General features: G+C 47.5%; 1 protein-coding gene across 2 annotated transcripts in view; it reads left to right on the plus strand.

Annotated features, from left to right (window-relative positions):
- CENPC (centromere protein C) overlaps nucleotides 1-22,482 on the plus strand; it is a 1,111,772-nt gene that overhangs the window by 237,357 nt on the left and 851,933 nt on the right. For both annotated transcript variants that reach the window (XM_086961919.1, XM_086961921.1), the window contains one exon: nucleotides 1,154-1,457. In XM_086961919.1, coding sequence (XP_086818045.1) covers nucleotides 1,154-1,457 — 304 coding nt within the window. The remainder of the gene's footprint in view (nucleotides 1-1,153; nucleotides 1,458-22,482) is intronic.

The raw sequence follows: 22,482 nt of genomic DNA on the forward strand, positions 1-22,482 counted from the left end.
ATACACAAAATCCTGTCAGGGGTGGTGCTAGCACCTCCCATGGCAGGAAACCCTTTGTCCGAGCCTCCCTCGCTGGAAGGACTCCCAGCAGCAGGAGGTCAGACTTGTCTGTGGTGGCAGCATCCATTTTGAGATGCTGAGGCTCGAGTTAACTTTAACCGAGGTTCACAGTTACATACATGTCGTGTCCCTCTAGAAGGGTGGAATGCTAACCCCGTCGCCAGAATTGGCGAGAGGTTAGTATTCCAATTCGTATGACACCTTACTCGACATGTTTTGATAATGCTATGCCAAAGTTAGCATTTGACCGCGAGGTTCATAATGCACTTAAGAGTATATGGTAAAGCGTTATCATGGAACAGCTATTCGGACTTGGTTCTGCAAGCTGCAAACGGGCTCAGCTCATGCCAGAGCACCATCTCACATAATTCCAAGCACTCTGCCTTCAGGATTGATAAGGCCTGCCATAGGAGTGACTGATAGGAATATATGTGTCCATTTTAGGTTTAGATTTAGGGGACTATATCTAAAGCAAAGGGTGATCACACCACCTTTCCCCAGCTGTCGTGCAGCCAGTTGTGTCTGTTTAGATGGCCAGCCAGGGGTGGCATAATACATGCTTCAGCCCCTGGTAGGCCCTGGGTGCGCCTATGCCCTGGGTACCTAAGGTACACTGTACAGGGGCTAATAAGGTGACTCAGTATCCAATTTGATATGTACCTAGAGTACATGGAATCCATTTTACAGAGAGAGCAGTGGGCCTGGGGTCCTGAATAGCAGGGCCCCAGGTCAACTAAGTCGAAAAACCAGCAAAACACCAGGCAAAAAGTTGGGGGCAACCATAGTCAGATGTCCACCTTCCTACACCATGTTTTTTCTGGCGTCCTCTAAATACCGACATTTGTAATATTCTTGCAAATTTAAAATAGAATTGACTGACACTTGATGGTCTACAGGGAAATGTGAATGTTTAAAGTGTGCTCTTGTAATTCCACGTTATAGCGAGTAAATATATATATATATATATATATATATATATATATATATATATATATATATATATATATATATATTTATATATATTCTGTTAACCTTTTAATAATTGCAGTGTTTGAGATTTGACCTGAAACAAAGGCTTTAATATGTCTTTCAGAATCTGACCAGGCTTTTAATACTTTGCATAAACATGCCGTTGTTTCTGGATCACCTGGACAAGGTGCTAAAAAGGGAGAGAACCTTCTAGAAAGAAAAAGGCCCATGATGTTTGAGAGTGATGATGAGGAAGACGTGGAAGCTGAGAAAGGTGAAGCCATTCTTCTGGGGGCAGATGCTCAAATGACGGCTGCTCCTTTAGATCCGCACGATGTGGAAAGACCACAGGACAAGTTATATGCCTGTGACAGTTCGGTTGTTGTAGAACCATCAAGTCCCACAGTTAAGCTGCAGGCACGAAAGAGGTAAAATCATTCAAATTGTTAATGTGCATTTGTAACATTGTTTTTTCTTGTGAAAGCTTTAGTGGCAATTAATTGTGTTTTCCAATCCAAATGTTTTGATTTGTTATTTTTTTATTTAACTGTTTTCTCTGTCAAAGTAGTTTTGCAGCGTGAATCTTTCTGGATTCACGATGCTGCGCATATTCCACAATCTGGTGGTTGGGTCTGGAATCGTAGTCTTTTTTTCTTTTCTTTTTTTCATGGCCCAGGTGGGCGTCGACGCCCAACCTTCTGGTTTACCTTCGGTGACGTCGACATGCTTACGGCGGAAGCTACCACCCTTGGGCACCATCTTCAGATTCTTTTTTCCGCCGTTGGGTCTGGATCGTCGCGTGAAGCTCCAGAAGTTTTGGAGGGAAAAAGGAGAAAATACAACTACTATTCGACGGTAAAGACCGGAAAAAATTGGGAGAAGAAGACCATCAGAGAGGAGACGACGAAGAAAGAGAAGAACATCGAGATCTTCGACGTCCTTGGAGGAATGCACATACAGGGGGCCCCCTGAGCGCAGGGATCTACAAGACTCCATTTAAATTCTGCAAAAACTGCCACCACAAGTTCGCGCAGAAGGACCAACACCCGGTCTGCAACATCTGCCTGCCTATCGACCAGGAGAGCAGAGACTGCAACGCCTGCTCCATCTTGCCAAAGACACTCAGAGTTCGAGAGAAGCAGAGGATAGCTCATCACACGATGCAGGGCAAGGGCCAGGCCCCGACACTTTACGAACTGGGCCTCTCCACCGACGACGAGGACAACATCGCCGAAGGTCCAGATGACCCCGAAAACTCCCTCAGGGCCTCGAAAGCCAGAGGCGGACTCTCGAAAGGCAGAGTCCAAAGCCTCGAAAGGAGCAGCGGCGCCGAAAAGTTCAACGGCCGAAGCTGCATCCTCTGGAAAAGAGCCCAGCGGATCCTTCGACAAGGACTCCCGAAGACCGGCGAAAAGCAAAGGTCGTCGAAGCAAGCCCCCGCAAAAAAGGGTCTTCGACTTCGAAGGAAAAGGAGCTGAAGAAAGCTTCGACGTCGACGCCGCCGAAGAGAGCGGCCGAAACGCTCAACGACGACCAAGCCGCAGAGATGCTGAGAAAGAAAAGAAGGCTCGAGGCCGAAATGGAGAACATCCTCCAGAGAAAGAAAGACTTCGACGAAAAAATGAGAAGTTACAAGATTCCCTCGAGGCCGGCAACGTCCGTCGCTGAGGTGACAGAACAGGAGGAGTTCGACGTCGAAGAGCCGCCGAAAACTCCAGAGCTCTCGGAGCACGAAGAGGAAGAGGACCTCTGTTATACAGAAGGTGAATACGGGGAACAGCAGTCAAGCTACGGCTCGGGTTCCTCGACGGCCTAAGACCAGGAGTGGCAGGACATCGAGGCCGAAAACCCGGAGGAGGCGGTGGAGACATATCTGTCGAGGCCTTCGCCACCGGATGACATCGGGGCATACAACGAGGTCGCCAGGAAGGCAGCAGCAGCTTATGGGGTTAAGCTAGAGGAGGAAAAGCCAAAAGCAGATTTCCTGCTGGAAACATTGCTCCCCACACAGACAAGAAGCCAATTCCTTCCCATGCTGAAAAGTATCACAGACCAGGGGAAGGAAGCCTTCAAGGACCCGGCTACATGCAGATCAGTAACGCCGAGGACGGAAAAAAAATACAAATTCTCCTCACAGGACCCGGCTTATATCAAGGGGTCCATCACAGCAGATTCAATTATCGCTGCGACGGCCAGAAAAAGGGCCAACGTCCCAGCAACATCTGGGCCTTCACCTAACAAAGAAAGCAGGAGAATGGACCTAACTGGGAGGAAAATAGAGAGAAACGCCGCAACGCACTGGCGGATGGCGAACTCAAACGCCCTCCTAAACAGACATCAATACCAACATTGGGATGAGACGGGGCAATTGCTCAAGCACCTCCCGGAACAATACAGTGAGAGGGCATCACACCTTGTGGAAGAAGGAAAAAGCATTGCAAACTCATGCCTGAAGACAGCCTTGGATGGGGCTGAAAGATCCAGCAGATTGATGGCTATAGGCATCACAGAGAGAAGGCAAGCCTGGCTCAGGATCTCAGGTTTCAAAGCTGAGGTGCAGAACAACATCCTGAACACACCCTTCAATGGTGAAACACTGTTCGGAACCACAGTTGATGAGAAGCTCACACAACTGAAGAAGGACAACGAGACAGCAAGGTCCATGGGGGCCCTGCAATTCAGGAGGATGAGAAGGGGCACTCCTACGCGGAGGCCAAACGGCAGAGGTGGAAACCAGCGAGGAGAATCACACCAGGCGTTCCACCAGGGACAACAGAGTGACAATCAAGGTCACCAGGGCCAGCAGAGGCAAAACTGGAACAACCAGAACAGGGGCCAGTCCTTTCGATCAAGAGGAAACGGACGAGGACAAAGAAGAAGACGTGGTGAACAACCCCCCTCTAAGTGACTGCTCACGAGAAAAGGTGCTCACCCACCCGAGGGAAGAGCACGGAAAAACAAAGAGGAGAGGGATACACGGACAGGACACAAAAGATCATATAACTCCAGTTGGAGGCAGGCTAAGATTTTTTCTCCAGGAGTGGAGAAAAATCACCACAGACAAGTGGATACTGAACATCATGCAGTTCGGATACTGCATAGAGCTGCTAAAGAATCCACCAAACAGAAAGCCAAAGAGAACAGAGCACTCTGGAACAGAGCTGCGACTGCTCCAAAAGGAAGCCCAAGAACTGCTCCTCAAAGAGGCCATTGAAACAGTCCCATTCAAAGAACGGAACAGAGGAGTGAACTCAAACTACTTCCTGGTACCGAAAGTGGACGAAAGCCTAAGACCCATCCTGGACTTACGGTTCCTAAACAAATATGTTAAGACCCAAAAATTCAAGATGACGTCCCTGCAAGAAGTCATCCCACAGATAAAGGCCGGAGACTTCTTGTCCACCATAGACCTCAAGGATGCGTACCTGCACATCCCCATGAACAGGCAGCACAAGCACATGCTAAGGTTCACAGTGAACAACGATCACTACCAGTTCACAACCCTGGCCTTCGGTCTAAAATCCGCACCAAGGGTGTTCACCAAATGCCTCGCGGCAGTGGCCGCGCATCTGCGAAGGGAGGGGATACACGTGTACTCCTACCTAGACGACTGGCTCGTAAAGGCAAGCTCGTACAGGACATGCAAAGATCACGCACAGCAAGTCACGAGAATGCTAACAAGCCTGGGTTTCTCCATACACTGGGGAAGATGCTCAATGGAACTGGAGCAGGTGATGATCTTCTTGGGTGCTCAAATCGACACCATCCAATGCAGGGTGTCACCCAGCGAAAAGAGAACACTCAGCCTGCTGAGGGAGAAACGTCACTACCAGAAGGGGCGAGCTCTGACAGTGAGGACAGTGAGCAAGATCTTGGGGATGATGGCGTTGTGCATACACCTGGTCCCCAATGTACGCCTACAGATGAGACCGCTCCAAGAGTGGCTACAACAGCAATGGTCACAAGCTACAGGAAGTTGGGAGGATCTAGTGGTTGTAACGCACAGGGGGCAGGAAGAAATAAGGTGGTGGACCAAGGAAAGGATAACAGTAGGAAAACCTCTAACACCACCGGACCCAACAGTGACCATTACCACAGACGCATCCCAGAAGGGGTGGGGCGCACACATGAACAAGCTCAGAGTGAGGGGCCTGTGGAGCCCTACAGATGCGGTCAGACACATCAATTACCTGGAGCTGAAAACAGTGTTTCATAGCACTCAAGGCCTTCCAGAAACACCTGTACAGCCAGAAGGTGCTGATACAAACAGACAACACCACAACGATGTTTTACATAAACAAACAAGGGGGAACTCAATCATTCCCCCTGTCAAGCTTGGCACAGGAAATCTGGAGATGGGCAATACCACTCAAAATAGGCCTGCTAGCCATACACCTGTCAGGGAAGGACAATGTAGAAGCGGATTGGCTCAGCAGGCAGACTTCAGCATCCCACGAGTGGGAACTCAATATACAGGAGACAGAGAAACTATTCAGGAGGTGGGGCACTCCGACAATAGACCTATTTGCAACACGCCGGAATGCAAAATGCCAATACTTTGCATCCAGGCAACCAGAGGCACTATCGCAGGGGAATGCCCTATGGATAAGCTGGTCAAAGACATTTGCCTACGCTTTTCCCCCCCGATACCACTGATCCCCAGGGTTCTCAACAAATGCATGACGAGCAACATGACGCTGATCCTGGTGGCACCACAATGGGCCAGGCAGACCTGGTACTCCCAGATAATGGAGATGGCGCAGGGGCCCCCCCACAAGTTCTCAAAAAGAAGAGACCTACTCTCTATGGAAAACGGAGAAGTTCTACACCCAGAGCCGGAGAGCCTCAACCTCTCAGCCTGGCTCCTGAGGACTTAGAGTTTGCACATCTAAAACTACCAGAGAGCACCCTGAGAGTGCTGCGAGAGGCAAGAAGGCCCAGCACACGCAAATGCTATGGGGAAAAATGGAAAAGATTCACTCAGTGGTGTCGCAAGAAAAAACTACACAGAAAACTGACAAGGGAATCTACGGTGCTAAGGTACCTCACGCACCTAATAAAGGCTAAACTAAGCTCATCCTCGCTAAGGGTACACCTGGCAGCGATTGTGGAATACACAAGAGGAGAAACAGGGAGAAGCTTTTTCACATCTCAGGTCGTGAAAAGATTCTTGGAAGGGGCTAAAAGAATAGCGCCACCAAAAAGAATGCCACCACCGGCTTGGAACCTGAATGTAGTACTGACAGAGCTCATAAAAGCACCTTTCGAACCTATCCACAAAGCATCACTGCAAATGCTGACAATGAAAACTTCCTTTCTGGTAGCAATCATATCGCTACGGAGAGTGAGCGAACTGCAGGCTCTAACACTACAGGAACCCTACATTCAGATACACAGTGACAGGGTCGTAATGAGAAGGACCCGCATTTCATGCCGAAGGTGGTGTCAAGGTTCCACATGAATCAAAGTATTCAGATCCCTAGTTTCTTCCAAAACCCCACTACAAGGGCTGAGAGAGCACTCCACACTCTAGACGCAAGAAGGGCAGTGATGCACTACATTGAAAGGATGAAAGGACACAGGCAGACAAAACAGTTCTTCGTATCCTTCGCAAACAGTTACATGGGTAAACCAGTGACAAAAAACACCATAGCTCGATGGATCACACAGACTATACAATTCTGCCACAAGCAAGCGGGCCAGGAGCTAACAGGAGGGGCACAGGCCCACTCAACCAGGAAGAAAGGAGCAACAATTGCCTTTCTGGCCAACACACCAGTTCAGGACATATGCCTGGCGGCAACATGGGCTTCAGTGCACACGTTCACTAAGCACTATTGCGTGGATGTTCAAATGAACAAGGAAGCACAAGTAGGACAAAAGGTGCTTCAACATATTTTCAACAACCAACGCTCATCTTCCACCCAACTGCCACAAAAGTAACAAAAACCGCTACAAAATCTATGCACAGCATAGTGAATGCAGAAAGATTCACGCTGCAAAACGAATAGTTTCTTACCTGTCGGTGTAGTTTTGCAGCTTGAAGATCTTTCTGGATTCACTAGCGAACCCACCCGCCTCCGCCAGAAAGATGAGGCTGGAAAAGAAGGTGGAAATGCATAGAAAAGGAAAGAAAGTTGAAGCTTGCAAGATATGTGAAAAGAATCATGTTAAAAAAAAAAGAGGATTAACATACATAGCCATGGATTCACTGCAAGCAGAAAAGACAAAAAGAGACAGAAAAAAGAATCCGAAGATGGCGCCCAAGGGTGGTAGCTTCCGCCGGAAGCATGCCGACGTCACCGAAGGTACACCAGAAGGTGGGACGTCGACGCCCACCTGGGCTACGAAAAAAAAAAGAAAAAAAAAAAGAGAAAAAAGACTACGATTCCGGACCCAACCACCAGATTGCGGAATATGCACAGCAAAGTGAATCCAGAAAGATCTTCAAGCTGCAAAACTACACCGATGGGTAAGAAACTATTCGGTATGCAGCAACACCTTTTAAATGGAGTTGCAGAAGGGTTGCAAATCTTAGCTTTTGTGAGGTTTGTGTAGCCTAACTCTAGTAGTCGACCTCCAACTCAGTATTTGTACTAGTATTATTACAGTATCATTAGTCTTGAACTCAATGATTCAAGTCCAGATTATTGCAAATTCTTGGTGTTAGGATTTTATAAAGTTGTCTTTGCTGCCCGTTAGTCACCACTAATGTTCCATTGATAAAGGTACACTTTATCCCTTTTTAGCTCTTTAAATTTAGTTCTACCATCAATTGTAACTAGAATATGTAACCTCAATTTACTTTATTTGGTCTTCCGTTGCTGCTTTCCTTGGGACAGTAGAATATAAGTACTTATCTGCATTGTGTTGAAACATTTATAATAGCTAACATATCACTATCCAAAAATGTCTAATGGATAGCTGAGGCAACTTTATCTTTAATGTATGTTTGAAGAACTTTGATTGTGACTCTGTAGCTATGGGAAACACCAATAGAACATAGGCAATACACATTGTCCTTCCTAGGCTGTGGAATGATAGTCCTAAACAATTAATAATCCCCGTCTAAAAAAAAAATGTGCTACATGTTAAATCAATGCTTTGATTTTTTTCCCAATTTTTTTTTTAATTACATTTTTTTTTTAAAACAAACGCAACCTAAAATGGGATCTGGCTTCTGCTCCACGATGCTCTATTTTTTAAAGGAAAGCATATCAGAAATGAAAGTTAATGTGATTACATAGACAGCGGCTGAAAACCTAATGATGCAACTGTCCGTGCAAACAAACTAATCTTAACAGTGAGAAGAAGGTATTTTACTGATCCTAAAAACAACCATTTCTCTGAAAATCAAAGAGTATGTCAGCAGGCCTTTTATGTTGCCTTTCACATACTCCTAAGCAAGATGTTATAAAATGGAAACAATTATGATCCAGGCCGGCAGTAAAACTCTGAAGTACCATTGTAGGAGGCTGGCTTAGTATGTGGTACACACTTATTTAAGTGAAGTACCTTGCACTAATCCAGGCAACCCTTATGGTGATTTTAGTGGTCTTAGACAGCCATAGAAAGTTATCATAGTGGTAGCTGTAAAGAGCAGCCTTCTGGCTTATCTTGAAGGAATGTTAAGCAGCTTGATTTACCAGTTTAATTATGTAGTGTAGGTCAAATGAAGAAGAATCACATAGTGTATATATAAAACAAAAGTCTATTTATTAATCACCACTCACTAACACATTGGAATATCTCCTACCCGGAGATATCACAATAATACTTCAATTGCAATAGATAAGTAAGCACAAAATTCAGTGGTCTCCTGGTCGAAACCAAACCATATACTTTAAAAAAATGGAATGCGACCGAAATCAGGACTTGGACCAGGAGACTCAGAGGAGCTGGGGACACAAGGAACCACCCAAGGTCAGTACCTAGGAACCCTACGGAGGTGGTGTGCAAAGTGGAAACAGCTGCGTGTCCAATAAAAGTCAACGTGGAAGTCGCGGTTGCAGTTTTGAAGAAGGAGCCTTTCAAGTGGACCCTGAAGAAACCCTGTGGAAGACAGAAGGTTGGAGAGTCACCCCACCTGTGGATACTCCAGCAACCAGGGTACCTAGCCAAGAGAAGCTGTGTGCATAGGTGCGAATTGACGTCAGAAACCGCCGTAGGCCACAATGGAGGACCTTCAGGAAAGATGCCTCTGGCGAAGATTGTGCAAGTGTCCGGTGGAATCAAATGGTGCATTCTTGAAGTGAAGAACTTGTAAGCAGAGCGGACAGTGTCTATGCCACTCGGCGGTGACCAGCAGGCACGGAAGTGCAATGCCCAACGATGATGAAGAGGTCAGGAGACTTGCTGCTGCAGCTGTGATGACCTGGATACGCTGTGGAAGACAGAAGCCGTGCATGAGCTGCCCCATGTTGGAAGTTGAGAACCAAGGGGTCAGTGTCCAGCAGGAGCAACAACAAGCCTTGGCAGCTGCAACGGGTGTGGAAAGCGAAGAAGGAGCAACGTTGGGACCAGCAAGGTCCAAAGAACTCGCCACAATCAGCAGTGTCAGAGCGGGCCCCTAGCAAGCAAGGGAGCCCACTGAAGCAGAAGAAAGAGGACCCACAGGTCAAGGGCACAAGAGTCGCAAGAGGACCTCGAGCAGCTAACCAAGGAGAAATGGCCACAGTGCAGAGGATACAGTGAAAACGCTATACTTCGCAGGAAGAGATGCTGGAGTTTGGAGCTTCTTGTAGCCCAAAGATCTCTGGAGTGCATAGCCAACAAGCATTGGCAACAGCAAGTAGACTGCACCGGGGATTGGTCCCAGTGGTTCCGATGAGGGGCATTGGCCTCAAAATTGCAGAGGGCAGGTCAGGCCTCGAGGGAGTTGCAGAACCACCAGCTGTGTTGATGAGCCTTTCAAAGTCTGTGGGACTTCAGGAGTAGCAGAAAGGTCTGCTTTGTTGCGGTGCCTGCAGATGCAGGGGCGTGACTCCTTCACTCCAAGGGAGATTACTTTGGATGTCCTTGATGCGCACAGGTCTGGTAAAGATCCTGGAATAAGCACAGACACAGATGACATAGAAGACCTGCAGAACTGCGAGACCAGGGGTCTTCCTTGATGCAGTCTTGATTCCAGGTGAAGTCCAAGTGTCCAGACGGTCAAAGAGTGACGTGGTTTCAGGCTTGAGTCTTGTTCCATGACGAATTTGAAGATTGTAAGCCCTTAAGTACCCTAGGGAAAGGATTGGAATGACTCGGGGGAGTGGAGTCCTCCCAGAGGAGGAGCTGGACAGAGAGCAGGATACTCCCATGTCCGTTCTCTGGTTTTGCTCCAGAGAGTGAGCCACAGACTCCCTTAACTGGTTTCAACTGGAGTATGCATGAAGGACACCAAATATGCCCTTCAAAGTAGTCTGGTAACGCTGGCAAGCACCCCTACTCCAGCCCAATACACTAAGTCCCATCTGTGAGGTGGTCACACCTCCCTGTGAAAGGAAACCTATTGTTCTACCTTCCCCTTCTCGAGCTTGGCTCAGCAGCAGGAGGGTAGAATTGTGTCTGTGGTCGGCAGCAACAAGTTTGCTGTCAGACCCTAAAAGGGTGTAACCGAGAGTACATGGGGGTACCTCAAGGGAGCCCCCCAGTACATGGAATCATACGTCCAACACTGGAATCGGTGTTGGGGTATGATTCCAACATATTTGATACCAAACGTGACCGGGTACGGTGCAGCCACTATAAAGATAGACATCTTGTAATGACTAATGTGCCTCTATGTATTAAAATGGCTGACCATACTTACAAAGCCTAGAGAATCAACTCCGGGGGTTGTATGGGTGTCCTGCTCATGCACCATCCCCCTTATAAGCAAGCACCCTCCCTTCTGGACTGAAAGGCCTGCCATAGAGGTGACTTATAAGTTTTAACTGTAATCACCTCATATATAAGAAAACGTATATCTGTGGTGAGGGGTGATGGCACCAGTTCACACAGGCTGCAATAATCACATTTTGAGTGGTCTCTCATAGATGGCACAATACATGCTGCAGCCAATGGGAGACCCCTTGTATACCTATGCTCTTGGTACCTTAGTACCGTATACTGGGGACTTACAAGAGTACACCAGTAGCTAATTAGGGTTGTACAGAAGTAATTGCCATAGCTAAATTTAGTGAGAAAGCACTGTGACTGGGGTCTTGTTCAGCAGGATCCTAGTCAGACTAGTCAAAACACAATGACACCTGGCACAACGTGGGGGTAACCATGCTAGAAGGATCCTACCTTCCTACAACCATTTTTACATTTAGTTTTTATTGAACCATTAATGTGCAGACCACCATTGGAGGCAGTGTAGTGGTAGTGGGCTATACAATCTTGCATAGTCCCTCTGCTATAAACGCTTCAGTGCCCTCATCAACTGCCTCTGCCTCTATCCTGCCTGTACTTTGAATATGCGTATTGCAAAGGGGGATCCACGAGGCAATGCTGTATAGTCAAGGCAGCAATGCAAGGCATTCCTCATTATTTGTTTCAGTGTCGCTGATATGTCATGCTTTGGAAAGAGGGAGCCCAAATGTTTCACAGCCTCTCTCCACCTACCTTGCCAAATAAGAAATACAATTTCCACTCCCATTCATTGATGTCAGTTAATTTATGCCACACCACCAGACATAGTTCCAGAGCTTCCACTCATCTCTTTGAAATTTGTTTACCTCACATCCCACATGGACAAGTCACCTCCCAAGACGACAGGGTTTAATACTTGTATGGACTGTATCAAACAAATGTCTTTGAAAGATCCGCATCAGGTTTACCTGTGGTGCTTGTAGTCAAGCCCCAAGTCTAAGACCTGCAGTGACCTAGCGTGTGGAAGAGGTGTGGCGCAGCGGCCAGGGCGACTGATGCCAGACGCTGGGGATCACGGTTCGATCCCCGGCACCGGCGGCAGGGGTCTGCCCAACACCATGCGACTCTGGGCAATAGCTTGCTTAATCTTCCCGATGGCCCGCAGCGCCGGGAAACCTACGGGTAGCTGTGCGCTGTACAAATACAGGATTATTATTATTATTGGCGTCAATAAATCAGAGGGCCATACATGACCGCAAGTGCCCTTTGGATCCTCTGACACTGTTGCTGCTTCACCCACACATTTGCCGATCTCACCTCCTGCTCTATGCTGGTTCCCAGAACATTGATGCTGACTCAGTGACACTGGAAGGCGAGTCGCAAACCATTGTCCTCTCTGAGGTTTGCAGTGCTATATCCTTAAACAAGGCTTTCCTCTGTATCCATTAAACTGCAACCCTCTCCATCTGAGCCTCTTAGTGCCTCACCTCTGCAGGGCAGACCTCATACATTACATTTCTTGTTTGGGACAGACTCCGATCATGACTTCAATGTGGGAGGGGAAAGTGACCAACCCTACAATGAAGAAAACTGGTATATGTCCTCCAGGTTGCCTGCAGTCTTGACAACTCACCCCGGGACCTGCCACTGAAGGAAGTGCTTCATTTATGATTGGCATGCGGAGGGTATTTTCCTCTGTTAGTTTGACCCTCTAGTTGGTCAATTCCAGTTGCCTGCTCGGCCATTATTCTCATGTTCTGTGGGATTCTGTTGCTCAAATCTTCCCAGGTGTTCTGGAAGACCACCGGCCTGTACTGACCAAGGCAATAAATGATGGCCGTGAGGCAACCAGGTTTGCAATCCGTTGTGGCCTGGAATCCACGGATTTCATCGGGTGAGCCATTGGCACTAGTGTAACTATTGGTCATCATACCTGGTTACAGTCGACTGGGTTTACAGGTGACGTTCAGTCTGTTATAGACATTCCCTTTGATGGGACTCGCCTCTTTTGAGACAAAGCGTATTCTTGACTGGACCGTTTCAGAGAGAGCAGACCACAGCGCTGTCCTCCGGCCTGCCTCCTCCACCATGCCAACCTCGTCAATTATTGTGTTCTTTTTGTGGCTTTGGCAAGGTTACCCTATACAGACAACCACTTCAGCCTCAGCAAGCTCCCCAACCGTTTTACAACCTGGCGGTCAGGGCAGTGCAGCAATAAGTCCACTGCCCCACATAACTGCAGGCCCAACTGCCAAACCCCTTTAGTGCTCTCTTAGAGGAGCACAGCAGCCTTGTTGTATATACGATCCAACCATTTTTTTTACCAGGTTGGCAGGCCATAACAGTGGCCTGTTGGGTCCTGCAAATTGTCCAGGTTGGGTATTCACTACTCTTCGTACCTGCTCCAGCGCACCTTCCACCTTCCTCAGGCAACTGACTGAGGACTATATGTCCGTCTTATGACAGGACGTGCAAGCCCTTTTAGCCAAAGGACTTATTGAGAGGTTGCTTGCTTCAAAGGTGGGTTGTGGCTGGTACTCTGCTGCATTCTGTTGCTAAAGAAAGATGGAGGCACGTGTCCTATTTTACCCCTGTTCCCTCTCAATGCCTTTCTTAGGAAGGACAAATTCAGCATCCTCACCCTGGCCCAGGTCTTGTCCATCCTCGATCCTGTAGAATCAGTGGTCGTGTTGGACCTGCAGAATGCCTAGTTCAATACACCAGTCCTGTAGGCCCATATGTAGAAACTCATGTTTTTGCTGGGACAGGAGCATATTCAGTTTGATGAGCTCCACTTTGTTCTCATCAGTGCCCCTTGGGGGGTTCCGTAAAGGGATGGTGTAGTAGTAGCACACTGTCAGAAGTCAGGGGTCCCAGTCTTACTCTACCTCGCCGGCTGGCTGTTGAAGGCAAGCTTACCCCAAGCAGTCGCCCACCACTCCCAGATTGGGGCAAGCTTCTTTTCATCTTCGAGGTTCACTATTATCGTGCCAAAGTCATACCCGACTCATTCTCAGGCACTCTCCTTCATCCATGCCATTTTGTACCCAGTTTGGTTTAGTTTGAGGACATTCGGCTATGATCCTGATCTTTCACGCTCTGTCCTGGATTTCAGTGAGGTTGAATTTGTGGCTGCTGGAACTGATGGCCTTCAGCATCCTGTTGGTACCGCATGCCAGTTGGCAAATGTGGGCTCTGCAGTAGGGTCTTATGTTTAATTGGGGCCAGCATTAAGGGGACCTCTCCGACTATGTCTAAATGTCGGAGGATATTACAGTAGAGTTTGGCTCCCATGTCCTTCAGCCTAGTTCTGACTGACATCTAGGCTGCAATGGAAAGCGTAGGAGATAACAACTGGCCCTGTGACTTTTAAGTACCTCACAGTACGCCCTGCATCTCCTCATGCCCCACAGATAATAGTTTGGTCAGTTCATTTTCCCAGCTCCTGGGGCACTGAGCTCAACCTTTTTGTCTTTAAATCATTGAAAAATCTTTCCAAAAACATTCTTTTTTTGTATGTACTCCATGTTTTGTAAGGGTAAGATAATCTGATAGAGACATATATTCGCAGATTCCGTAACTTTGAATTCTCCCTAGGCGCCAGATTGGATCTGGAAATTTTTTCGCTTAGCTCTTTGCACCGGGGGACGGTGTTGTACGTGCTGATGTCGACTTCGGTTGTAAAATCAGTGAAGTCTTATAAATCCCCTCGGGCATGCTGGCGTCAGTTTTTCCTTTTCTGTGTTGTAACTCGGATCTGGAGAATCTGTTTGAGGCCAATTGTATTTTTGGTCTACTTCGGCAAGTTTTTGCGACCGGTAACAGTGTGGCTATGCCTTCGGGCTGTAAAATGTGAGAGTCCTGTGCTCTACAAATGTCGGCCATGGTGCCCTATTCCACCTGCATGTTGTGCCTGAGGGAGCACCATGACTGAGGAGTCTGACGGCTGAAAACAGCTGAAGCTAAAGGCCTTGCGGGACAGGCGGATGAAGCTTATGACGGCGCAGTTCTCCCTGTCTTCTGAGTCCAGGCGACGTCTTATCTTCTTCCTGCTCTGAGGTTCCTGTCTGGGGCCGTCCAAGGAGCCGTTCCCTTGAACGTTGTTCACCTAAGTCACGAAAATCCCATCGTAAGCGATCAAAGTCGCTTTGGCCTTTTGTCTCACCGTGTTGCGACGTGGTCTCTGCCGGCTCCTCATGTTCCATGGCGGAAGACTGTGCATTAGTGTCGACCCCGTACCTCCCTCCTTATCCTGGACCCAGGGCGACTATGACCCGGATGCAGGCATACTACCATGCTCTGCATGTCATTTTTCGGTCCACGCCTTCCCCTGGAGTGTCTTCAGGCCCAAGGAGGTAGAGAGTACTATGACTGGAACCACGTTGGGAGATTTGCCCTAGTTGCCAGTTGAAGGCCCGACTCTGTTCCAAGAGTCAATAAGGCATTGGTGCACAGCCCGGTATCTCTTCCAGCTAGGGCGCCGGCACAGTTGGGCAAAGTCATATAGGTTGAAGTTGTTACAGCGACGCCCCGAAATCAGTTGGCGCCGGTGACACCGCTCTTAGACACTGCGCCTCCATCATCTTCTCCTTTGCACTCCGAAGTTGGTGCCGTCCCTGTTGCTGTTTCCCCAGAGCTACATGGTTGTTTTGGAGTCTGCTATGTCGACTGCTTGGTTAGTCCTGTTTTGCATCTTATGGAGGTTCCTTGGCTGCATTGGGTGAGGACGGTGAGCCACGGCCCTCCCCTGTTTCTGATATGCTTTCTCCTCCACGAATGGCGACGGAGGCTAGTGGAGCTTATGCAGAGGTTGTGACCAGATCTGCTGAAGCTTTACAATTGCAACTTCCTTCTGTATCTTTGCTGTCTGATCCCTTTGTGGATCTGCTTCATCAGGGTGCGACAGGTGTTGAACTCTTACTGCCCTGGCTATTCTCTGCCTGATATTTTACTTGGAACTTGGACGAGGCCAGTGACCGGTGTCTCTGTTGATCATGCCATTTCCCATCGCCATTGTCCTGCTCCAGACGATCCTGCCTATCTTTCTCGACATCCTACTACTAAGGGGCTGGTGGTGCAAGCTGCTACGACATCGCCGGATCCAGATATTTCTCCCTTGCTTCCACTGGGTAGAGAATTCTGGTGATTGGATTTCTGTGGCCGAAATTTCTTTTCTTCTACTATTTTGGCTTTGAAGTCGTTAAACGTGTCTAGTTTTTGGCAGGCTTCTTACGCTTTTGTGACCATATTGCCCATCTGCTACTTTCCCTCCCAGAAGGGGTTAGGACTGAACTCTCAGCTTGTGCAAGATGGCCGTGATATGGTGAAGTTTACCATCAATTCTGTTATGGACACCACCGATTCTATGGTAGAGTCATGGCTCACTCTGTTGCTCAGACCTGCTTAAATTTTTCTGACACTGTTCGGGAGAGTTTCACAGATAAGACTTTTGATTGTGTCTTCTTATTTGACAGCCATGCAGATTCTGCACTACAACGCCTCATGGCTAGTCGCTTGCAATGCGGCATTCATTTTTTGCCATTGGCCTTCCTTTCGGTATGGCCCTTCATTCCAATATCTATTCCTTTTCAGTGTTTGTTGGTCTTTTATATTGATGGACCAATTATTAAGTGTCTTTAAATTACCCTTTTATATAGCCACGGTTGTGAATCTTTAGGTTAGGTTAAGGATTTAATTCCTGCTGTTGCTGCTGCTGCTGCTGTTGTTGCACTTTGTGGTGTTAAAGTATTAAGCACTACTTCTTTTCTTACTGCGAAACATTTTGACTACGGATTTAACTATTTTACTCTCCAGATTGTCTTTTCAGCTTCATAGTTGTTTTTGCATTTTTTGTTACTTTATGAATACGATCATGTATTCTTTTATTTTTTACTCTGATGAGGAACTTAGTCTCGAGTTCATACCCTTTTTGGTACACGTCTCACATTATGTGGAGTATTTATTTACAATTGTGTAGCTTTTTCTGCGTACCACTTATGTGGAGTCCTACTTTCCATTCTAAACTCAGCTCTACGAACATTTGAAAAATGTATCGACATCATCGCAGCGCATCTAAGGAAACAAAACGTCTTGGTCTATCCGTACCTAGTTGACTGACTAATAAAAGGCACAACATCAAAGGAGACAGTGAAACATTTCCAAAAATATGCCTCAACACCCTGACCAAGTTTAGTCTTAAGGTGAACCTCAGGAAATCTACAATTTAACTAGTGAAAAAAATCCCAAACCTTGGAACAATGCTTTATACCCAGTCTGCAAAAGTGTTTCCTTCAGAGGAGAGATTATCATCATCAATCCATCTGAAGTGTTAGTCTATTGCAAACTCCTCATGCACCGTCACAGAAGATATCATCCCTACTGAGGTCCATTGCCTTTTGCATTTTTTTACTTCGACATACCCTACTTCACATGAGACTTTTACAACAGTGCTTAGAGGACCGATGGAACCAGCTCTCAGACCACTGGGAAAGAAACAAACTCTCTCATAATCTGCAATCTACTCTCTTCTATGGTGGAAACAACCAAATAATTTGCTAAAAGGAATATTTTTCCTTCAGGATCTTCCAGTTCAAACTCTAGTCACAGATCCTTCTCTGTAAGAATAGGGATCTCATGTGGGATACTTAAACTCAGTAATATGAACCTACCATATCAACCTTCTAAAATGAAGAACTGTTCATCTGGCTTTGAAGTCTTTTGTACCGTCCATAACGATAACGTAATTTTGTGTCGAGACAGACAACACAACAGCAATATATTATCTGAACAAGCAGTAGGGATCTCACTTGAGACCCCCATCCCTCAAATCTCAAGTCATATGGAAATGGTTAATAACGAGAAATTTGACAATAACGACTCCACCTTCCAGGTGTACAAAATGTACAAGCAGACACACACAGCGGAGTATTTCTGGAAAACCACGATAGCGTTGTAAACAACAAAGTCTTACTGGAACTTTTTCAAGACTGGTTAGCCAGAAATAGATTTGTTTGCAGATGCAAGAAAGAGACAATGTCAATATTAGACAGTCAGATTCTACCAACTGGGCCAAATGGGGTTGCTATTCAATTCAGTGCTTATAACTAAAGATAAGGGTTCCTGAAACATAGATGCAGCAAACTATTGTACAAAATTAGATATACATAACTGTATAGTTTGAAAGTGCTCTGGGATCCCCGGCCGTGACCATTTAATGCTGATGACTTTTATTAGTTTTTTCCCCGGAAGAGAACTAGGATTACAGGTGAGTAACTTTTTCTTCTCAGTACAATAATTTGTCATCTGTATGGTTTTCTATTAACTGCTCCGTTGATCAAGGTCTTTGTTAATAAAGTAATTCCTCAGACTCTTTATGTTGCTGAATGTTTAGCTTTTGATCTAAGAGTCAGTTGGTTTCTGCTAGAAGGGTGTTTTTAAAAAACATTTAGTTCAGCTACTTGGTAGTGTTATGGTCTACTTTGTCAGACTGAAACCTGATATTACTGCTTGGGAAAAGTATGTATGCATGCTGAGATACCACCATCCTCAAAGATAAATTGTTCGAGGCATGTGGGCTGCAGAATTCATATCTGTGCATAGATCGCCGCCTAGTGTTGGGTCCGGATGATTGCACATTGTTGTCCTGGAAGAGTCTTCGAAGTATCACGAGATAGGTGGCTCCTCCCCTGGACTACAGTGCGCATGGGCATCCTCAGATTGTTTTTTCCGCCATTGGGTTCGGATGTTACTATTTTAGCTGAAGTTAGGAAAACTTTCTACAAAGCCAAAAGGCTTTCGACAGCGTATGTATTGTTTCGTTCGGTATCGGTGCCTTTGTTTCAGGAGGACATCGAGGACTCAACAGGTTTTTCTTTCCACACTCGACCCGATCTTCGATCTCAAATGGAAAGAAGTCCATTCAAGAGGTGTCCCCTTTGCAATGCAAAATACCCGCACATCGATGTCCACCCGGTGTGCAACAAGTGCCTGTCCCCAGACCACAACGAAGCCAACTGTATGGCCTGTGCCCGGTTCAGGTCGAAGAAAACTCTTAAGATTCGACACGCGGCTCAATTGGAGTCAAAGAAGTCAGCGCCTGTTCCCGTAAACAACTTTGGGACCTAAGACGAAGAGGTCGTTGATCTGGAGGATCAGGAACACTGCTCCGATCCGGCTTCGGGCCATGACTCAGAGTATGACGCCGAAGACGAAGAGGTGCAAGACTAAGACAAAAACGTCATCGATGAGGTAGGAGACGACGTGGAGGCCCTTGGGGCCGTAGAAGATAGCTCAGGCGAAGAGCTAGGCCCTACCGGCTATACGGGGGCCGACGATGGTGCACTCAATAAGGCTCAGGTCGAGGGATCGCCACTAGGCCTTACCCAAGATTTACAATCTCGTTCTACAGCCCCGCATAAAGGCCCGGCTTCGAACATTACTAAAGAACCTTCGGTTTCGAAACCGCCATTGGTCGATACAAAGAAATCGAAACCGACAGCATCATTGCCGAAATCGAAACCGAAAGTGCAAGTGACTCTGGTCGGCTCCAAGGCCTCAAACCCCTCGGAACCGAAGAAAAAGAAAATGGCCGTTGATGCCGGAAAGCTCAAAAAGGTCGTTGAGCCGATGGTTGGGGCACCAAAGACCAAGGTCAAGGCCGTCGAACCACCAAGGCCGACGCCGAAGGGAGTCGATTCGCAGAAAAGGCTTGAACCGAAAGACTGGATCGATCCTCAGTCGAGGCCTACGGACAAGTCGAAGACTGGCTCCAAGGACCCTGTCGAGTCGACGCGCCCCAGTCCATTCATAGCCAAGGAAGTGTCGGAGTCACTCAAAAGCATCAAGGATAAGGCTACAGCGGTCGGACCGAAGAAGGCCCTGACGCCGAAGCTGGTCGGACAAGTTCAGACCGCGTTGACACCTATCAAATTCGGGTTACCACCATCGGTGCGTCCGAAGATGTTCGAGCCGAAACAATCTATCGGCGCCACTAAACATGTGTCGGCGGAAATGGAGTCTGCAGAAGAGCCTGAAGACCAGGAGCCGAGGCAATTCATCGACTCGGAAACTGGTAGACTGTCCATATACAAAAGAAAATTAATGCCAGAAACTCCCATGGAATCATATAAGATTTCCTTGAAGAAGAAGAGAGTTTCTACAACATCTCCAGCTCTTGTGGAACCCCTCCATCACTATGGACAGGAACCTCAAAATTTTCCCCCAACATACTCAGATGTGGATGCAGGGGATGATGAACATGAGGATGACCTCTATCATGTGGACACTGATCCTGATGATCAAGACTAACAATGACGGACCCTGCTGACTCAAGGGATCCGCAGACTGGCCCGGACACTCATGTGTACAGTGTGAAAACATCTACTGAGGACACAACTGCCTTTAACGCCCTTATTGGAAGGGCAGCCAGTAATCATGACGTCGAGCTACATGCTGACCCTGTGGATGAAGACTTTCTGGTCGACACCTCTTCCACTTCAGAAAGGGCAGTCAAAACCCTACCCATGCTCAAAGGGGTCCTCAAGCATGCTGGTGACATTTTTAAAGACACCACTAGAGCCATGGTGTTAAACCCAAGGATTGAGAAGAAATATAGACCGGCCCCTGTGGACCCTCCTTATATAAGGGGACAGTTGCCACATGACTCCTTAGTTGTTTCTAATGCACGTAAGAGAGCAAACTCCCAGACTACAGGTGATGCTCCTCCTCCTGACAGAGTCAAAAGTTATGGACACTTCAGGAAAGAGTAGCTGCGCAGGCGGCCAACATCTGGCGCATTGCCAACACTCAGGCACTCTTGGCCAGATATGACAGGTCACATTACGATACCCTTGAGACACTGTTGCAACACCTACCTGATCAGTACAAGGAGGGGGCAGAACTACTCATCCAGGAGGGGAAACTAATAACCAATCCTTCCATCAAGTGCGTTCTAAACGCAGCTGACACTGCAGCCAGGGCCATCAACACTAGCGTTATGTTAAGGAGACACGCCTGGTTGAGAATTTCAGGATTCAAACCTGAAATAAAAACTTCTATCCTCAATCAGCAAGCTAACCCAGACTTCTTATTCGGACCTGAGGTTGACACCACCCTTGAAAAGCTTAAAAAAGACACAGAGACTGCAAAGTCTATGGGGGCTCTGCAGTCACAGCAGTTTCGGGGTGGCTCCTTTCGTCGCTCCAATACTAGGGGGCCCTCAAGAGGCCAGTCAACACAACAGACCCAATACAATAAGGGAGGTACACAATCCACCTACAGTAAGAACAACCGAGGTGGATATCGTGGCAACAACATCAAGGGCAGAGGCAGAGGAAACACCAGTTCCAGATCCTCTGCCAATACCAAACAGTGACCCCCTGTCACTGCCCCCCGACCCTATAAGACCTGTCGGGGGAGACTACAACAGTTCCTGCCAGTCTGGAAGTCCATCACCACAGACAGGTGGGTGAGAGACATTGTACAGTACGGGTATTGTCTGGAATTAACGTCCACTCCACCCAACATCCCACCAAGACACCGTCCTATGTCCGCAGAGCACTTACACTTATTGCAGCAGGAGGTCGTCAGCATGCTGCAAAAATGGGCCATAGAGCTCGTGCCTGTAGAAGACCAAGGGTCGGGGTGTACTCTCTGTACTTTTTAATACCCAAAAAAGGCGGGTGTCTCAGACCTATACTGGACCTCAGGCCTCTAAACAGTTACATTCTGTCAGAGCATTTTCATATGCTCACCTTACAGCAAGTTCTGCCGTTACTCAGTCAGGGAGACTTCCTCGCAACACTGGATCTAAAAGATGCGTATTTCCATATACCCATACACCCATCACACAGACAGTATCTCAGGTTCACTATTCAACATCAACATTATCAGTTCAAAGTCCTCCCTTTCGGAGTAATGACGGCACCCAGGGTGTTCACAGAGTGCCTGGTGACAGTAGCAGCACACCTCAGGAGACAGCAATACACGTCTACCCTTATCTGGACGACTGGCTTATTCAAGCAAAGACGGCCCAGCAGTGTGCCAGCCACATGTCCCACACCATTCATCTTCTTCACAGTCTGGGATTCTCACTGAATTATCCAAAGTCACATCTTCAGCCCGCCCACGTGCGACAGTACCTGGGCGTGACAATAAACACTCTGGCTGCCAAAGCTCAGCCAAATTCAGCGAGAATAAACAGCATGCAATTGCTGATACAAAAATTCAGACCTCAACACTCGCTTCCAGCGAAGGTGTTCATGCAGTTGATAGGCATGATGGCCTCCTGCATTTTCATAGTCCCGCACGCAAGACTACACATGCGTCCACTTCAGGAGTGCTTAGCACGTCAGTGGAATCAGGCTCAAGGACAGTTAAAAGACCTACTGTTGGTGAGCGGTCGGGCATTCAACTCTCTGCATTGGTGGAACCCACGAAACCTTTGCAAGGGCCGACCGTTCCAAGAGCCTGTGCCACAAATTGTACTGACGGCGGACGCGTCTCTCCAGGGATGGGGAGCTCATGTACTCCACTACACAGTGCAGGGACTATGGACAGCACAGCAAAAGAAGATGCACATCAACCTTCTGGAACTGATGGCAATCTTCATGGCGA

The sequence above is a fragment of the Lissotriton vulgaris genome, chromosome 3_1 (genome assembly GCF_964263255.1).
Source record: "Lissotriton vulgaris chromosome 3_1, aLisVul1.2, whole genome shotgun sequence".
NCBI classification, from domain to species: domain Eukaryota; kingdom Metazoa; phylum Chordata; class Amphibia; order Caudata; family Salamandridae; genus Lissotriton; species Lissotriton vulgaris.